Source organism: Cicer arietinum, chromosome 6 (assembly GCF_000331145.2).
Source record: "Cicer arietinum cultivar CDC Frontier isolate Library 1 chromosome 6, Cicar.CDCFrontier_v2.0, whole genome shotgun sequence".
Lineage (NCBI taxonomy): Eukaryota > Viridiplantae > Streptophyta > Magnoliopsida > Fabales > Fabaceae > Cicer > Cicer arietinum.
The window spans coordinates 70,720,717-70,741,194 of NC_021165.2; the positions used below are offsets into that span (position 1 = coordinate 70,720,717).

Genomic DNA, 20,478 nt, shown 5'->3' on the forward strand with positions numbered 1-20,478 from the left:
GTAATATCTCCATCTTTATGAAATTAATTATAGAGTTATATTTTTATTACCATACTTTGATCAATATGTTTGTAGTGAAAATGTTTAATGTCTTACATGTAGAGTACTTAATTATAAAGTTATAATTTTTATAATGATATAATTATTAACATGTTTATTATGATGTACTTGATTTTAAGTCTTGACTTTTGAGTATTTTAAATTTAAAACTTGACTTTTATGAACAATATATATGTGTCTTGAGGAAATTGATGAGAATTTTATATATATATATATATTTTTTTTAATTTTAACAATATGAGAAAATTGATTATTGAATGCATTAATGAATAGTCTATTTTTAGAATGCGGAAAACTTTATAGTAAAAGGAATGAAATTTATGTTGTTATTGTATTCTTGGTGATATGAGTTTTAATTTTTATCAGTAACACGTAGCCAAATCGAATCTTATGGATTATTAAAATGAAAGTGGTGATTTTGAGATATTTGTTCACATATGATGTGTTGAAGTTACTGAGTTCTAACTATAAACATCCATGATAATGTAAATTTGATGTTTTATGTAATTTAAAAAAAAAAAATTAATGTGGAATAATTTGTCTTCGTGGTTGCCTAAGTGGCTAGTTATTTGTGTTATGATTTTCTTTCTTTGTGATTGCCTAGGTGACTAGTGATTTGTACATTTCGAATATCATTATCATTGTCATAACATACCATATGTATCTTTGTGGACGCCTTAGTGGCTGGTTTAATTTTCTCCATTGGTATGTGTGACTTCTGTGTGGACGCCTTAGTGGCTGACTGTATCCGGATCATATATGTTTAGGAGCATGCATAACTTGCATATATTTTATTGTCATTTTTATTTTTATATAATTATTTGTTCTAAGGTGAGTTACTACTTGAGTTATTTAGATACATTTTATAACTTTTGATACACCTTGCGAATTATAAATAAATAAATAAATAAAAATTAATTTCTCTAAATCTTTTATTACAAAAAGATTTTATATTTATATTTTATGGTTGTTAACTTATTATTTGGTTTAATTTTGTCGTGGAATGAACTGACCCCTTACACCAATATTTAGGTACTAACGATCTCGAAGAGTTGCATGAATGACGTTTACTTGGCGCACGCGCGTAGGAAAAATGGGTACTTTAATAAAATAATAATAATATTTGTAGTGATAAGACCAATGTGGTACAATTTTTAAGTTTATTTACTTTTCATCGTCGATTTTAAATAGGAATGCGGAGGCGGGGTCCTTCTACTAGGAAAAACCTGAATTATTCTATTTTTAAGTGAATATTTTTTTACAACGAGTAAATTGTCTTTGCAAAAATAATAATAATAATATCCGATAAATTGCATTATGTTATTTCTTAAAATGAAATCAAACTATTTACTAGAGAAATTTTATTGATTATATGATGAACTACTTTTTTTAAAAAATAATGTCGTTTTTGAAAGAAAATAAATATTTTTAAGTAATGTCTTGGATCAAAATCCAGGGCGTTACACCCATGCTTGGAAAGATTTTAAAAATTGTCCTAGACTTAAAACAAAAGAATTCTCTCTAGAAAATCTCATAACCCGCCTTAGAATTGAGGAAGAATCTCGAAAACAAGACCAAAAAGATGAAGTTTTTCTTGTGGCAAATAACAAGAAAAAGAAATTCATCGGAGCAGTTCTGAAGCCAAACGACAAACAACTAAAGAATTAGAATCACAGTTTAAAGAACAACAACAAGAATAGGAACTCTACAAAACTCCCAATTATAAGGCAACAATCACCTCCTAGAAATGATCCTCCCCCACCTTTTCTCTGCTTTCATTGTGGGAAATAGGGTCATATGGCACGCAAGTGTAGAAGCAAACTAGACCATTCTAATCAGGCTAACCTGACAGAAGAGCAATTCATTGTTATGATAACCGAGATCAACCTTGTTGGTGGATCAAATGGATAGTGGATAGACACTGGTGCCTCACGCCATGTTTGTTATGACCGTGTTATGTTTAAAACATACACTGCTACTGAAGATAAGAAAGTGTTGTTGAGACTATGAAATTTGTTTGATAAATTTATTTTTAAAATATGTTTTTGAAAACTAAACTACATGAACTTGTTTAATAATACTTCACTTTTTCTTTAATTTTTTTCTTCTTTTATCTTTAACCTTTTAATTTGAATAAAAATAAAAATATTTTGAATGTAAACTTAATCATTATAAAATAATAATTTTATATTTTGAAAATTTTAATTTAATGAAGTAATAAATTTATATAAAAGATATACTTTTTTAAAAGTGATGTATACAATATATTTCACTCTATATAGTAATATACTATAACAACTTGTTTTGGATTGGCTTAATTGCAGTTTTGGTCTCCCTATTTTAACTGAATCGCGAAAGTAGTCCCCCCATTTTATTTCACCTCAGTTTTGGTCCCCCAAACAAAATTTTGGTCCAAAACTTGATGAAATTTCATTTTTTAAAACCGTACTACACCATTTATGATCATAGATTTCAGATACAATTGTTGCAAATGAGATCTTGAAACATGGTGTGACTTAAATAAATACAAAGAAAAATGAAATTTCATCAAATTTTGGACCAAAATTATGGTTGAGGGACCAAAACTGGAGAGAAATAAAATGGAGGACTACTTTCGTGATTCAGCTAAAATAGGGGGACCAAAACTGCAATTAAGCCTTTTGGATTTTAACAAGGTCTATGAAACTTGGATCTCTGCATGAGAAGTATAAACTACTTCAGATTGATTCAAGAATTGTTCACACTATTGGCAAGATTAATTCAACCTCGTGTCGTGTGGTGCATATTCCTCATATACTTAAGGATGACAATGAAGCATAGCGTGGATTTTTTCTCTCTTATTCTTGTATCAGATTAATTGGAGAAAATTCTCTTCCGTTCCTATTTTTTAGCGGGTGTGAAATTTAGACAAGTCATCTAAGTCCATAACGAAATTTAGATTTCTCCGCTCACACCTACACCTATTCAAACATGTAAAATTATAAATTTAAAATCATATTTAGTGTAATTAATATAATAAAATAATTATTATACAGTAAAAAAGTTTAAAAATATTTTTTATATATGAAATTATAATTTTTAATATTTAAGAAAAATATGTAGTATATTTAATATGTACATGTATATAAAATTTAAAAATTACAATAATATTACGAGAGAAGCGGGTTTGGGTACGGGGTGAATACCAACACCCCAAATCTGTTCCTGCCCTCAAATTTTAATTTGAGGAAAATCTGCGCCCGCACCTACATCCAATTAAAATAGATTTTTCCGTTTAAATCAAGACAAATTCGGGTGAATATCTATCGGTATGAATTATATTGTCATCCCTACATATATTGTTACAAACACAAACAAACTTTTCTATCAAGGACCTCATCTTGACAAATAAAAATCAGCAGAGAATTTTTTATTTTTTTTTACGTAGATACAGCAGTAAACACTACTAATAAACTCACCTTGTTTAAATTTGGGTCATTATAAAATGTCAAATCTAATAATACTAATATTATTAATTGAGCTAAGTTTTACAATCAATAAATTTACGTATTTAATGTATAAAATAAATTTAAAAGTTTGTAATTAAATAATTAATAAAAAATTATATAATTTAAATGTCTATAGAGGATCAGGATGCGTGATAAAATGTATGGCGGATAAAAAAGTGATATTTCTGTTAAAATAATTAGGTTAAAAATTTTTAAAATAATTAAATCAATACATTTTATCGAAATATAAATTAAACAATTAAACTAACAATTTTCATTCCTAAATTGTAAATCAAATCCTACTTATTATTATTTTCTTCATTTTGCTATAATGTAATTTTTTTAGAATTTCAAACAAACCGTTATAAAGTTTAACAATTGAACCTTGTACTTTTTCCCAATGATTTAATAATAATCGGTATGCGTATAAATATAAGATATAATAAAAACATTAAAATAACTGATTACAAGTTATGAGCTTATGGAACCATTATAATTAATCGCAAGCAAGTCCAATCTCGACTTACACCACAGTCTACACTACAATTTTAATAGTTTATTCAAATATTTATAAAACCGCTATTAATAAAAATCTATTAAAAATGGTCACAGTTTTTCGTGTTTTTCTTTCTCAAATGAAAACTGAAAACAGAAAAGAAAAACATCTAAAAGGAGTTTCTATTTTTCTGTTTTAAAAAGAGAAAAATCAGAATAGTTTTCTAAATAACCATTTACAAAAGTGTCAATTGAACAAATTTTATCCTTTTATAATTTTTTAAAACTAGAACACAATTTTTAAAAAGGAAATCAGACAAACCCTGTAATTCACTTTCTTTCCTACTTAGTTACAAAACTAACTTTTATATTATTATTTCTTTTAATTAAGCCTTACTAGTTTCCCTCTCAATAACCTTCACTTTAAAATAAAAAGTTAATTACTTTGCGTATTTAATTTTATTTATATTATCTTTTAAACTACTTTAAGATGTTATCTTTATATCACTACACCCACTTTCACCAAATATGGTCGGTCTTAGTTTTTTTTCACTTGGGTATAAACCCGAAAATAACCCCATTATAATTATGATTTAAAAAAATCAATTTTAATTTAAATCAAAACAAGACTATTTAATCTATCTTATAACATATTATATTACAAAATAAGATTTTAGCACTATTAGTTTAGAAATACTTAACCCATTATATAAAATAATAATTATGATTGTCAACATCATTCTAATAGTTGAGAACGTTAAGTTATAGAGGGTACTTTTTCGAAATTTCGAGAAAAATTACATATTATTTTGAAATGATTATTGATGACTAATTAGTCGCTTAATAGCTAAGTTAGTTGGTAGGTTTGTCAGACAATGAGTATAACTTGTGCGTTGGTTACGACGTTTAGTTTTCGGATCGGTCGTAGGTTCTAATAGTTGTAAACATAGGGTGATAATAGATTCTTGTCAGTAAATTGTGTACACGGACACAACTTACTTGCAAGGGGCTACTAGCACTCTATGAGAGTCTCATATGCTATATGAATCTGTGTTTAAATTCATCGTAACTACCTTTCCACATTTTCTAGTCGTCTTGTTCAATTTTTAATCAATGTTCTTTGATTAGGTGAGAATGCCACCCAAGACTAGGAATCCTACTATAAGGGAAATTGTTGATGAATCAATTGCCCAAGCCCAAGACGCTCGTCAACGAGGTTGCGTTTCAGTTTGTGCTCAAAATAGGCGTAGAACTAATGTTGGTGGACGTGGCTTGGATACCGATGTTGAGGTACCTAGGAGGAGGCGCATAAATCCAGCCATGGAAGAGTTTGCTGCTGGTCTGCAGGGATTACAACAGGTTGTGCAATAACTTGTTGGGGTTTTCGTCTGACTACAACATGAGGGTGATCAAAGACATGAAAATCCCAATGGTCAACAAGAGGTTAGACAAGTTGAGCATCAAACGACGACTGCAACAAGGGGGATTTAGGTTACTTTACCAGACTTCATGAAGCTTAAACCCCCTACTTTTTCTAGGTCTAGCACAACTAAGGACCCACAACAATTCATTGATAGTATAAAGCGTCTTTGGAGAGCATTGAGTTGTTTTGAGGTAAGAGTAGTAGAATTGACGTCCTTTCAGATAATAGGTGTGACACGTGATTGGTTTGATATAGTGTCACATGATAGACAAGTGGGGTCACCTCCGTTAGCATGGAGAGAGTTCTCTTAGTTGTTCATCTCTCGTTTTCTTCTGGAGAGTGTTAGAGATGGATTAGCTCATGAGTTTGAGCGATTGGAGCAAACGGAGGGTATGACAATTTTAGAGTATAGTGCTCGTTTTACACAGCTCTCTAGACACGTTTCTTACCATATCACTGAGGAGATGCATGTTAAGAGGTTCATCAGAGGATTGAAGGATTACTTATTCAGATTTTAGTTGGGTCGAATTGTTCTACTTTTGTTGAGATTTTGAGTTTGGCCCTTCAGATTGAGCAACGACAGGAGAAAAAAGGAGGCAATAGACAAGATTCACGGAAGAAATAAAGGGTTGAAGGATGTTATAGTAACTATTCGAGTCACGGTGGTGGATTTATGTTTAGTTATTAGGGGAAACAAAGACTCATGTCTCAAAGAGGAGGTCATAATGGACAGTCTTCTGGGACAGTACATAGTGGTAGATCAGATTCTGGAGCAGCATGGCAGCATCATCATCCACTTTCCTCTAGAGATATTCCGATGTTTCAACTAAACGATGTTTGATTTGTGGTAGGTTTCACTTTGGAAATTGTTCTAGAGATGGTAATGATAAGGTGTGCTATCAATGTGGCCAAGTAGGTCACATCAAGAAGGATTGTCATGTAGACACGACACGTCTATCCTCTAGTTATGCATCAACACCAACAACTTTGGCATCTTCTCAGACTCATTATGTATTTGTGAGACAAAGTGGAAATTCTTTTGTCAGAGGTTCAGGAACATCTTAGTAGGGAGGTAGATGATTTGGTGGTAGAATTCAGATACCAACAGGAAGATGTCAGACTCAAGTGTTTGCTTTGACTCGTCAGGATGCTCAAACATCCAATGCAATAGTTACAGGTATACTTTCTATTTGTTCCAAAGATGGTCATGTTTTGTTTGATCATTGAGCTACACATTCTTTTGTATCCTCGAGGTTTTCTACTCGACTTGGTAAATGTTCATCTTTTCTAGAAGAAGCTTTAGTTGTGGCTACACCTGTTGGAGAAAATTTGCTTGCTAAGTTAGTGTATCGTTCTTGTGATATAGCTATTGAGGGCAAGGTGTTGCCAGATTTAGTAGTTATTGACTTGGTAGATTTTGATGTGATTTTGGGTATGGATTGGTTAGCTTTGCATCATGCCACTTTGGATTGTCATAACAAAGTGGTGAAATTTGAGATACGGGGCAATCAATCTTCTTGTTTCAAGGAGAAAGTTGTTAGGTACCACATAACCAAATCTCAGCCTTGAGAGCTAGCAAGTTAATGAGAAGAGGTTGTCAAGCATACTTAGCCTTTGTAAGGGATACACAAGTGGTTGAGGAGAAATTGGAAAAAATTCAATAGCATGTGAATTTCCAGATGTTTTTCCTGAAGAACTCCTTAGGTTGCCACCTGATAGGGAGATTGAGTTCTCTATGGACTTGGTTCCTAACACTCATCCTATTTCCATACCTCCTTATCGTATGGTCCCAACAGAACTTAAGGAGTTAAGGGAACAACTTCAAGATCTTCTTGATAATGGTTTTATTCGCCGAAGTTCTTCTCCTTGGGGAGCACTAGTCTTATTTGTAAAAAAGAAAGATGGATCCATGCGGTTATGGGTTTTATGTGTAGACTATAGATAATTGAATAAAGTAACTGTAAATAATAAATACCCTTTGCCATATACTGATGAGTTTTTTGACCAACTTCAAGGAGCTCAATGTTTTTCAAAGATTGATTTGTGATCGGGGTATCACAAGTTGAAGATTAAAAGGAATGACATAACGAAGACAACTTTTCGCACGCATTATGGACGTTATGAATTCCTAGTTATGTCCTTGGACTTACTAATGCCCCGACAACTTTTATGGATTTGATGAATCGCGTTTTTAAACAATTCTTGGATCAATTTGTGATTGTGTTTATTGTTGATATCCTTGTTTATTCCAAGAGTAAAGAAAAACACATGCGACATTTAAGGTTGGTTTCCCAAACCTTAAGAGATAAACAATTATATGTCAAATCCTCTAAATGTCAGTTTTGGCTTGATAGTGTGACATTTTTAGGTCATTTTGTGTCTAAGAATGGAATAAGTGTTGATCCAAGTAAGGTGGAAGCAGTGCATAATTGGCCCATACCTACCTTAGTAAAGGAGATTCAGAGTTTTCTTGGTTTAGCTGGTTATTATTGACATTTTGTGAAGGATTTCTCAAAAATTGCATCTTGTTGACTAGGTTGACCCAGAAGAAAGTTGAGTTCCGATGGACTAATGCATGTCAGGAAAGCTTTCAAAAATTAAAGGAGTACTTGACGTCAGCACCTATTTTGGCATTACCCCTAGGTGGTGAAAGTTATGGAGTTTATTGTGATGCTTCTAGAGTTGGTCTCGATTGTGTACTTATGCAACAAGATAAGGTTATTGCCTATGCATCTAGACAACTCAAGAGACATGAGGTGAACTATCCCACACATGATTTGGAAATGATTATAGTGATTTTTGCTCTTAAGATTTGAAGGCACAATCTATATGTTGAAACTTGTGAGATTTATACCGACCATAAAAATCTTAAGTATATCTTTCAGCAGCGAGATTTAAATTTAAGACAAAAAAGATGGATGGAACTCTTGAAAGATTATGACTACACAATCTTATATCACCCAAGGAAGACAAATGTTGTTGCAGATGCTTTGAGTAGGAAATCCATGGGCAGTCTCGCTCATATAGTAGAAGTAAAGAGTCCAATAGTTAAAGACTTTCAAGAAGTTGTTGAAAGTGGAATTCAATTTGAACTTGGTCATTCGAGGTTATTGTTAGCCCATGTACAAATTCGTACAACAATAGTTGATATATCAAGGAAGCTCAAAGTCAAGACTCATATTTGGTGAATATGGTAAATAATGTTCAGAATGGTAAAATTTCAGACTTTTTGGTTGACTATGATGGTGTGCTGAGATTGAAGTCTCGATTTTGTGTTCCAAATGTTGGTGGCTTGAGAAGGAAAATTTTAGAAGAGGCTCATCATTCTTCTTATACTATTCATCCAGGTTCTAATAAGATGTATTAAAACTTGAGAGAATTGTATTGGTGAGAATGGATGAAGAAAGACGTAACATATTTTGTCTCTAAGTGTTTAGTGTGTCAACAAGTAAAAGTTGAACACCAAAAGCCTGCGGGATTACTTCAACCTGTTGAAATATCTAAATGGAATTGGGAAGACATCGCTATGGATTTTGTCACAGGATTACCACAAACCCAAAAGGAAGTCGTTCCAAACTTCATTGGAAGTCGTTTGAAGCTTAGCACGACTTTTCATCCTCAAACAGATGGTCATTCCGAAAGGACTATGCAAATCTTAGAGGATATGCTTTGTGCTTGTGTTATGGATCTTGGAGGTAATTGGGATCAACATTTGTCCTTGATGGAATTTTCCTACAATAATAGTTATCAATCTAGTATTCAGATGGCTTCGTTTGAGGCTTTGTACGGAAGATGGTGTAGGTCTCCGATAGGATGGTTTGAAGTTGGAGAAGCTAAACTAGTTGATCCAAAGTTGATTCAAGATGTCATTGAAAATGTTAAATTGATTTGAGATCGCTTAGTGACAGCTCAAAGTAGACAAAAAACATATTCTGATAAGAGGCGTCTCCCCTTAGAATTTTCAGTGGGAGAGCATGTATTCCTACGAGATTCATCAATGAAATGAGTTTTGCAGTTTGATAAAAAGGAGAAAATAAGTCCAAGATTCATTGGACCATTTGAAATTTTAGAAAGGGTCGCACTAGTAGCATATCGCTTGGCACTTCCACTGGATCTCTCAAGAGTTCATCCGATCTTTCATATTTCGATGCTTCAGAAGTATCTTCATGACCCTCCTCATGTGATTAATCATGAAAATGTGCAGTTAGATGAAAGTCTATTATACGTTGAGCAACTGATAGCTATATTAGATCGCCAAGTGAGACGTTTACGCTTAAAAGATATCGTTTCGGTAAAAGTTCTTTGGCGTGGTCCATCCGATAAAGAAACTACTTGGGAACCTGAAGAAGTTATCTGTGCAAAGTATCCACACTTTGTTGAAACTGAAGACCAATAGTATTTAATTAATAAATAAAAAGTCAAATAAATTCGCGAATTTTTATAAGGGGAAGACTATATATGGCATGGTCCATCCGAATTTTTATGACTGAATTGAAAATTAAACAGAAATTTTATAAATTTGGGAACTTTGAAATTACAGAGGGTACTCTGTCGAAATTTTGAGAAAAACTATATATTGGTTAAAAATGATTATTGAGGACTAATTAGTCACTTAATAATTAAGTTAGTTCGTAGGTTTTCAGACTGTAAGTATAGCTTGTGCGCCGATCACGACGTTTAGTTTTCGGGTCGTGACAATAAGTCTTCTAAAACTAAATAAACATTTGAAAATCTCATTTGTTTTATGCTAAAATATTATGTGAAGTGAGTCAATTCCTTCATGAGAATTTTTTTTCAATAGTATTAAATCACAATTTGCTGAATGAAATGTGCATCTTTAAGGATTCTGCGTTTTCAGCAGCTGGAAGCTTCTACTGTTATGCTGTTAGCGAGGATTAAGAGGATTATTCCCATTGAATACTTTCTTTCTATTAGAATGGGCCCTGACTTTGCGTTATCCGCATCTAGTGGTGCAACAATAATTGTGAATAAATTTCTCTTTTATTGAGTAATGAGATAAGAAGCAAATATTCAGAATTTTCTGTGTAAGTCTTTATTCTATCAGAAACATACCAAAATTTTGGTATTATAATACAATATTTTTGTATTATTTTGTTTTTCCAACTACCATGATGAATTTTTCAATTTCTATAATTTATCAGCTGTAAATTTTAGGTCGCCTGTGAGTATATACAGAAAAAAAATAATAATAATTACATTCCATTCGATGCAGCTATGCAGAAGTAGAAGAAGCAATTTATGGAACCTTACTTTTAAGAGGTAATCCTTCCAATCTCAAATATATACGAAAGTAGAGCGAAAGAAAATTAATGTATCTAGGACAAATTTAGAACTAAATATATAACTTTTTTAACTATACTTTTGTTTATATTTGAGATTGGAGTAGCTAATGGTCTCAATCAGGGATGTTCAGGTATTTTTCTCTAAGACAGAGAGAGCCGGTGTCAGGTAGTTATTTGCTTTGTCAGGCAAGTGAGCAACCTAATCAAACACAAAATAATCAATCTCCATGAAGGCAGACTAGATCAAAAGGAAATGTTTTTTTCAATTTGTTTTTTTCACATACCAACTCATAAAGCTCCATCCCATCATCAGCAACATACTCGTAACATACCTAGACAAGGTTGAAAAGGTTTAGCTTCTTCTGGTTTCAAGTTTTTAATTTTTTTTTATAACCAAGAAGTTTACTCACATCAAAACTTTTGTTTCTTGCAGTTGTATCATGTAGTGCCTTCACACATATATCAGCCACATCAGCACAGCTGATGCCCTATAAATAAATTAATAATGAAAAATTGTTTAGAGGTATTTGAAATAAGTAAAGCAGCATATGTTGGGGGAAATAGGATTTCCACAATGATAGTAAACAGTTACCCGAGATATTCTGTTTCCTTGATCAAATATTAGAGCGCGCTGCCCACCAGGTTCTTCCTGTCAGCAAAACTGCAATTTAGTTGATAAGATAAAAACGCTATACTACATTTTCACATTAACATAGTGTTTGATTTTTGCAAAGAGAGGCACTAACTGGCAGTGAACGAGATTCCTCAGTATTTGAAGGTAAGCCTGAGAAGAGGACTATTACTCAAGGAAAACTTTCATGTGAAGTACCAAGTTGGTTCTGATACAATTTTTATTCTTAGTGTTTTGATGATAGCAAAACAATACATAACAAAGGAACAATTTGTCCTTTAACTTTTGCTTAAGTGTGCGGAGAATAAATCATAAAAAGAAAAGTCAAAGAGTTGAGCTCAATTGATGATTAATCATCTGATGACGTCACGCTCTAAAGTTCATTGAAAAACAAGAACTCAAAATCATCTAATTACTGAAGATCAGAAGATAGATAGTTCAACAAAAGAAGTTGTGGATACACTTTAACGTCTGCATCTAGTGATGACGTCATTTGATATGAATGAAGTATCATAAGCTCTCCTAAGCAGTACAAGTCCAAGCAGTAAAACACAAATATCTGATAAGGATTTAACTCTATTGACCGAACAATGGCAATCTGAAAAGTAGTGTCAATTCTGCAACTCCTGTGCTACGACATCTATAGTCTCAACGGCTACATTTTCAATGCCTATCTCTCAATGGCTCTTTTCTGAAACTCTCTTAAAGGAACTTCATTTCAAATGAAGAAATTGACAAACATCCACGTATCAAAGAAATTATTGTTGATCAGACAAAAATTTGTAACACAATAACATCAAGACAGAAGTCCTCATGAGACAGTTCAAATGAACGTCCATGATAAGAGAAAAGAAGAAATATGACTTGGTGAAAACCAAGATCATAAAGAGAGAAGAAATTAGCAAAATTCATTTAAAAGAAACATTCAGAAAAAGCCAATGAACAACAGTGAATTAGATTGTAAATCCTCTCTAAGAGTTGGAAATCTTGTTGTAAATCATCCAAGTGTTTATATCCTCTTAATAAGAGTTATAACTTGGATTGATATTTAAGCATAGGTAGAAATCTGCTATATTGAGTCATCTTTGCTATGAAGAATACATAGCAAACAACTTAGTTGTAATAAAGTCTGATGAGACTAGAAAAAAATACATGTTATAAATCCCGGTGAGGCTAGATTAAAGAATACACGTTGAAAAGTCTAGTGAGGCTAGATTAAAGAATATATGGTGAAAAGTCAGGTGATGCTAGATTAAAGAATACGTGGTGTAGAGCCTTATAATACTTGAAAATAATACATGAAGTCTAGAGAGACAGAGAAAATAACTCTTTTGCTATTGAACAGTATGTTACAGTGGGTAAAGTCATTGATTGTACTAAGGAAAAAACTCTCTGTAAGGGGAGAATTAGATCAATTGTGAACTACTATAAAAATGACAAAATGCATCCCGCGGTCCTTTAAGTTACAAGAAAATAATAGATTAGTCTTTTGTCTTTCTTTTTTAACAAGTTAGTCATTTATCTTTCTTTTGGTGTCAAGTTCATCCTTTATGTTTGTAAATGTTTGCACCAATGATCCTAATTTCAAACTAGCAAAACTGAAATCCAAAATTCTCTCAAATTTTTCAAGAAACTCGTGTAATTCTAGAGATTTTGATTGCAATAATCATAAAATATAAACCAACAATCAATTGTTAGAAAAATAATTAAACAAGAGAGAATTCGAGTGAGATAGATTTTAGGGTTTTTGAAATTAAACACAATTCTCTCGATCTATGTCATAAAATCACATAGAAATTTATTATGTTGTTCTTTATGTGATTGATAACAAAACTCATTGTACCATTTTAAAAATCTCTAACTAAAAATGATTGAAATAAGGTTAAAACTAAAAATAGTTAAACATTGTAACTTTTACAAACATAAAGGACTAACTTGATATAAAAAAATGTTACAATATTAATTTGATATTTTCGTGTAACTTAAAGGACTAAACAATGTATTTTGCCTATAAAAATTCTTGTGTGCTTTTTTCCTGCCCTTTCCTCTTTAATTTTTTGTTTGAGTTCTTAATGTATTATCTTAAACCTTATCTAAATAAAGATTGCCAAAAACAAAGTTAAACTTTTGATAAGGTACTAAATTAAAAAAATTTAAATGGTCAACACAATTTAAACCCCCTTTATTGTGTTTTCTAGACCCTTCATATCCAGATGCTGATAATGTGGAATCCATAGTAGATAAGAGGTCTACGTCAAGATATTGCAAAGTTTTGGGAGGAAATTTGGTGACAGAGAAGTAGGAAGTAAAGTTTGGTTTCAAGATCAAGTGCAGAGCTAGAATTGAGTTATGGCTAATGAGGTATGTGAGATGTTGTGATGACCCCATAGTAAAGTAGGAAGAACCTATGAGACTACTTTGTGAAAATAAGTTCGCTATTAGAATTACACATAACCCATCAACATATCATGACAAAGCACATAGAGAATTGACCAACACTTCATCAAGTAAAAATTATATGGCGGTCTTAAAAATTTAAACTACAACTTACATCCTTGAGGGTTTCAACTGGCAAATGTATTGATCATGGAACTTTCCAAACAGCGTTTTCAAGATCTTACAGGTTGTGAATGGTAGATATCATTTCACTAACTTGATGGAGAGTGTTAGCTTAACTAATTAAGAGATTTACTTATCCTTTATAATCGTAATTGCTACTACAATTATAGTAAATTAGGAGTTTATTGTGTGCTGTTTTTATTTTCTGATTTTATTCTATTGTAATAGGTAGAAACGATGGTGGAAACTCGGCTCAGATGATTTAGGCATGTGAAGGGGAAACCAGTAGATTTTATAGTAAGGAGAGTAAATCAAATTGAAGGTAGTCAAACGAAATCTATGCGTCAGAGAAAGTCCTAGAAAAGCTATAAGAGAAACTATTAAGAAAGAGAGATTAATGATTTGATAAAGATGTAATATATGACAGAACATTATGGCGTTGTTTGATACATGTTGCCGACCCTACTTAGTAGGATAAGATTTGATTGTTGTTGCTATTTCATAATTAGGATAGATTCAATAGAATCTATAGAAGTGTATCAATTTTGTATTTTCTCGATTAAAATACAATTTAAATTTCCCTCTTCACTCTCTACTTTCACGTCCCTTGAATAACAGTTTTGCCCTAGAACATGGCAGAAGGTCAAAATTCCACCATAAGAACATGCCATTGTGGCCTATGGCCACCATGCCATGGCCACCATTTAACAACACTGATAACAAATCACAATAAATAGTCTCAAATAACAAACCTTATTGCAAAATTAAACCCTATATGAAATAATAAAGCTAAATCTAATCAACGTCATTCAGTGCTAATTGGTGCAACTAAATCAGAAAATTGACTATGATCAAAATTTTACCAATCTTAAGCCATTAATAATCAACCCAACGCATACTCAAATACATACTCCAGTGGCACAGTACAAAAGGAACTTTACCTGCAATGGACCTGGACGAACTATTGTGTATCCAAGGCCAGATCTTCTCAAGGAATCTTCACCAGCCTGGAGAATTGGACATTAAGGTGACCATACATAACAAAAAGGAAAACAGAGGGAACAAAAGAATCAATTCTAAACTATGTCAAATATACTAAACAAAGGAAGGAACCTACCCTCTTGGCTTTAAGAACTTGCTCTCGCCTGGAAGGCTCAATTCCTAGGCCAGAACATGAAACTAAGACAAAATCGGTTTCTTGTCCAGTCTGCAACATAGTCACAAGCAAAATTTACATTAGGATGATTATTGATAAGTATCATCACCATTACTGCAGAAACATAGATTTTGTCTTATTTGCAGGTTCCTAGTTAAGCAGTCTTCTTTTCTGTTCTATTTTCACATTACAGGAATCAAGCAGGCAAGCAAGCAATGAAAGAATGCTTGCCATACAAGTATTTTCACACTGCCAACAAACAGCACAAGAGATAATAGTATTCTTAGAATAAATAATTTAGATATGATAATAATGACGATAATTCCCTTCATGACTTGTGCTCCATAAATCAACATACTTACAAGAAAGAGCATCAATAAGTGATTGTTGGGGGATGGGGAGAACCAGTTTTAATAAAAACTTGTCGAATTTGTCAGCAATTGGACAAGAATTGGGTATAAATGTTTCATCTTAATTAGAAAACAATGGTACATATATTTTATTCTCCTCCTGGCTTAACATTTGTCACTGTAGTCTACAGTTGAACTAGTCATTTTACAAGCATATAATCTACACTATTGTAGTTTATGCCAGAATAAGAGAAAACTGCATAAAAGCACCTACTGGCAAGGCTTTTACATATTCCAATATGAGCTGAAAGCTTCTCAAATCCTGGTTCTTTCTTGCATTTACTTCAATAGTCCTCTGAAACAAGAGTGAATATAGGATCAGCACACTGCAACTATACATTATTTAAAAATAAATAAAAATATAAGTCTACGTAGAAAAAAGAAGGGGAAATGTAGGGTAAACAAAAGCAACGAAATTGGGGAACTTCATAAATTATTGTCTCCGTCTAGAAGATTATAAAGAACTTAAAAAAAGGAGATGACAGCCATTAAAAATCATACTGGATAAAAAATTAACGACCTCACTATTGGTTGGTAGCTAAGCAAGGGCTGTTATAATGTACCAAGTAAAGCAGGTCTATGGTGTGAAGGATAGATGGGGTTAGTAAGGCATTGGAATCCCAATTCTGTTAGTCTGTTACTAACGCATCTCCTCAAGGCTGGTACCTCTAATCAAGAGAAGCAATCTCCTTCAAGCCCATCTCCTTTCACCAAGGAACAATTAGATTAATTGTACAAACTCCTTGAGTCTCAAAATCCTTCTTGCTCTATAGCTCAGAGAGGTACTTTCCAAATACTGCCCTACTTAGTGTCACTCCCAGCCATACTTAGATTATCGATTCTGGTGCTACTGATCATATGACTGGAGAGTCGAGTCTGTTTTCTTCTTATAGTCCTTGTGCAGATAACCACAAAATTAAAATTGCAGATGGTTCTCTTTCAGCCATTGCAGGGAAAGGTTATGTTATTCTGTCACCTAGTTAACCTTAAAAGATGTTTTACATGTTCCTAATTTAGATTAATCGAATGCATCATATTTTAACTGCATCATATTTAATTAATCGAATGCCATATAAAGTTTTAGATTTTCATACTCCTCTTGATGTTTTTCGAAATTATTTTCCTTTGACTAGTGTCTCTGTTGATTTGCCACTAAAAGTTTTTGGTTGCACTGCTTTTATTCATGAACATAAACACCTTGACAAACTCGAGCCACGAGCAATAAAATGTGTGTTTACCGATTACTCTCCAACTCAAAAGGGGTATCGGTGTTTTGAACCAAAATCAAAAAGAATTTTTGTAATCATGGATGTTACTTTTGTTGAAAATCAACCATTCTTTACTGACATTCATCTTCACGGGAGAAATTTTAAGAAAGATTCATCTTTTACTTTTGAAAACATCATTACTTGAAGTGATATATTGTTGTCACAAAATTTTGAGACTTATATTGATACACCAAAAGAAAATGCTCACGAATCCATATTGGAACTCAATCCACTTATGAATGAGGTTTCAACAGATTCGGCGGCGACAATTTGAAATCAAAATCACAATGATCAAATTCTTGATCTCAATAATAATGAAGGACCACCTGAAATGCCACAACATAATGACTCAGATAAAGAGACACAAAGTAGGTTTACTACAATTGACCCTACTTGGAAGGGAAATGTCTTTGAAAGAAGAAACCATAAACAGAGAAATGAATGATCCATTCTCCGACCCTTCCAAGATTCTAAACCAATAGAGAATCCAACATATCATCTTGATACAGGTAAGTCTTCTTCTGTTCTTAAGAGTCATGTTGAGTATCTTGATATAGACCTTCCTATTGCAATTAGAAAACTTGTTAGATCATGCACTAAATATCCTTTGTCTAATTATGTATCATACTCAAAATATTCTTCTTCATTTGTTGCATTTACCTCTAAGTTGTCTGCTGTAGAAATTCCAAAAAATATACAGGAAGCTCTAAAAATTCCAAAGTGGAAGGAAGTTGTTCTTGAGGAAATGAGAGCTCTTGAGAAGAATCAAACGTGGAGAGTCATGACGTTACCTACAGGAAAGATATTGTTGGATGTAAATGGATATTTACTGTGAAATATAATTCTGATAACACAATTGAAAGATACAAGGCACGTTTGGTTGCTAAAGGGTTTACTCTGACATATGACATTGATTACTCAAAGACTTTTGTTCCCGTTGTCAAATTAAACACTATTAGAGTTTTCTTGTCCTTGGCAATGAATTTAGATTAGTCTTTTAACCAACTTGATGTAAAGAATGCTTTTCTGAATGGTGATTTGGAGGAGAAAGTATACATGGATAGTCCACCTGCCTTTGAAGATAAATTTGGTTCACATGAGTGCAAACATAATAGGACACTTGTTCTCCAAGGTTTTGAAAGCTTTGGTGATGAGATCCTAAGATGATGTCTCTTTACATGTAGAATTGATTCAATAATGGAATAAAAAGAACCAAATTAATTTTGGTTGAAAATATCATTTACATAGGCAATGACATGTTGGAAAGATGACTCAGCGAATGAGAACTTCAAGACATGTCAGAAGGATCCACATGATGAACGAGAGAAAATTTGCTAGAATTACTAAATGTTTGACATTTGACAAGATGATTTGAGTAGAGTTTCATACTTGGAGAACTCAAAAGCCGAATAGTGATGAAATGGTCACAAAGGATGGTACCGCTCTGATAGAAAGTGAACTTATACGATTTTAGACAATGCGAGAAAAGAAAGAATAAAGACCGTGAATTATGAATATAATTTGATACATTGATAATTATGAATATTTCTTCTTTGGTCTTCATAAACATATTTCTAATTCTATCAAGGGTTCCCTTTCTGGTTAACATCTCCCTTTTCCTACTTCATATGTTATGATTTTCATCTTCATTTCGTCCTGGTGGTCATCTTGACTCTCAATTTAGATCTATTATAAATTATGCTTATATTTAATTTTATGAAATTATAGTATTATATATATATATATATATATATATATATGCATGTGTGTCCTATATTTTGGACATAAGCGATGTTGATGTGCCATCGACAACACTGGCTATGGTATGCTCTCAAGATTTTTCTGATGAGTATAGATTTTCTGCATTCTCACGGGGGTCTATTTGTCTCTCACCCATTATCCACATATTTGTTGTGGATTGATATTACAAAAATGTTATTTATATCACAAAGACAGAGACTAGACCAATGCAAGGTCCAAAAATAGAAGTTAAATTTAAGTAAAAGAGTTGGAAACAATAAGGTATTGGGCATGACCTGTTTTCTAGGCTCAAACCGTATTGTTAATGTATGTACAAGAAAAGGGTCTAAAACTGGATGATCTGGTTTCACAGGGCGGAATGATGAAAAAGGCACCCTAACCTGTCATAGCAGTACAGATAGAAACATGAAAGCTGTGACTTGATCTGTCATTAGTAGTAACAAAAATATGAAATTTTAAGAGTGTGCCAGTCAGAACAGATAATCCAGGCGCCGTCAAAGGGGAAATGATTCTTACCCTACAAAATCCAACTTTTGTACTAATTCTTGCAAAATACAATCTACTCTGACTTGGGTCTCCTGAAGGACCCGCTTCTAGAATCAGTACATAAGATCTTCCATTGCCACCAACAGAGAGAACCAGACCCTCATACCTATCATGACATATAAACTAATTATACTTGGATTTAATATTTATACAAAATATAAAACTATTCTAGATTAGTTTGTTACCAGCAAAACAAACTATCAAGTATCTAATTCTAATACCTGTCAAGAGTACAACCCAAAGGTAGAGAAAGCTTTTTTGATAGTTCTACATAGCCACCTCTATTGAAGACATACCCTAAAATGAAAATGAAAATATAAGGGGTAAAAATAGAATTTGTAGACTGCAATAATCTTGCAAAACCTGTTAGCGTTGTTGATTGATACCTGAGAAAACAGCATCTTCATTCTCAGTGAACTCAAATTTGGCATCCATCCCTCCATCATATTTAGTGGTAACAACATCTTGGAAGTAAGTTCCTTGGCGAACTTCCCATCCATCCAGTGAAGATGCAGTTTTGAATTTAGCAATCATGAGCTTGCTTTTGCTGCTTTTACCAGCCCGCAACTGAGCCAATTTATTATTGTGATCCTGAAATGTGTGATATTTAAGCATAGAGGAAGGTGTTGTTATGTTATGTTTAAAAATTTAGGCATAGAGAGAGAGAGAGAGAGACCTGAAATGCTTTAGATAGGTTATAAACTCCTTGATGATCAACCCTGAAGAGATCAGCAGTAATAGAAGAGCGTGCAGTGGCACAATATATAATCTTGTTGCAGCCTTGTACAGCAGACTTGACTGTGGTGGGATCACCAACATCCCCAATCACTATCTCTACAGACCTTGGAAGCACCTCCACCACCTCTTCATCTGCCTTCCTTACCAAAGCCTTTATTATTGCAAAAGCAATAAAAACTTAATAGACCAATTTGTGTTTTCAAAGAGAATAATAATATTAATGATTGAAAAGAGAATAACGGACCTTAACGGCGTAACCCCTGAGCATGAGCTTACGAACAAGAATGCGGCCAATGCGACTGGTGGCACCAACAACCAAGACAGTAGTATTCTGAGCGCCAGGGATTGCGAACTCGCACATAGGCCCGAGAAATGCTTCCTTATCATCGTCGGTGCGGATTGTCCTAGAGATCTGACCCAACTCGGAGAATTTTCTCCAAACCTCATCGAATAACTGTCGTGATCTTCGACCCAGTCCCACAGGATTCACGTCTTCCAGACTAAGCGACACAGATTGTTGTGCTTTTTCATCGTCGTTATTAGGAGCAGAAGCTCTAGTAAGTAATTTATGCTTATGCTTATTCTTCCGTTGAAAAGTATTGATTTTAGAGTAAGCAATGCTGTTAACTATGCTTGAACC

At 33.0% G+C, this 20,478-nt stretch overlaps 1 protein-coding gene across 1 annotated transcript; it reads right to left on the bottom strand.

Annotated features, from left to right (window-relative positions):
* Positions 1-10,494: 10,494 nt before the first annotated feature.
* On the bottom strand, positions 10,495-20,472 carry LOC101509457 (protein HIGH CHLOROPHYLL FLUORESCENCE PHENOTYPE 173, chloroplastic). Its single transcript, XM_004488862.3, has 13 exons — positions 20,083-20,472; positions 19,777-19,989; positions 19,487-19,691; positions 19,322-19,397; positions 19,071-19,206; positions 18,830-18,934; positions 15,740-15,820; positions 15,077-15,166; positions 14,901-14,966; positions 11,362-11,418; positions 11,180-11,257; positions 11,054-11,101; positions 10,495-10,968 (listed from the first exon to the last, which is right to left on the bottom strand). Exons 1-13 carry the CDS (start codon positions 20,197-20,199, stop codon positions 10,897-10,899), a joined length of 1,344 nt encoding a protein of 447 aa, XP_004488919.2. The 5' UTR covers positions 20,200-20,472; the 3' UTR covers positions 10,495-10,896.
* Between the last annotated feature and the right edge of the window lie 6 nt (positions 20,473-20,478).

What these genes read in the sequence shown, in the direction of transcription:
- LOC101509457 (XM_004488862.3), bottom strand. Translation starts at nt 20,199, where the DNA reads ATGTGCGAGTTCGCAATCCCTGGCGCTCAGAATACTACTGTCTTGGTT. An exon ending in TTCGTCCAGGTCCATTGCAG is followed by an intron (nt 11,419 to 14,900) that starts GTAAAGTTCCTT and finishes TTTTGCTGACAG; the next exon opens with GAAGAACCTGGTGGGCAGCG. An exon ending in GGATGGAGCTTTATGAGTTG is followed by an intron (nt 10,969 to 11,053) that starts GTATGTGAAAAA and finishes GTGTTTGATTAG; the next exon opens with GTTGCTCACTTGCCTGACAA.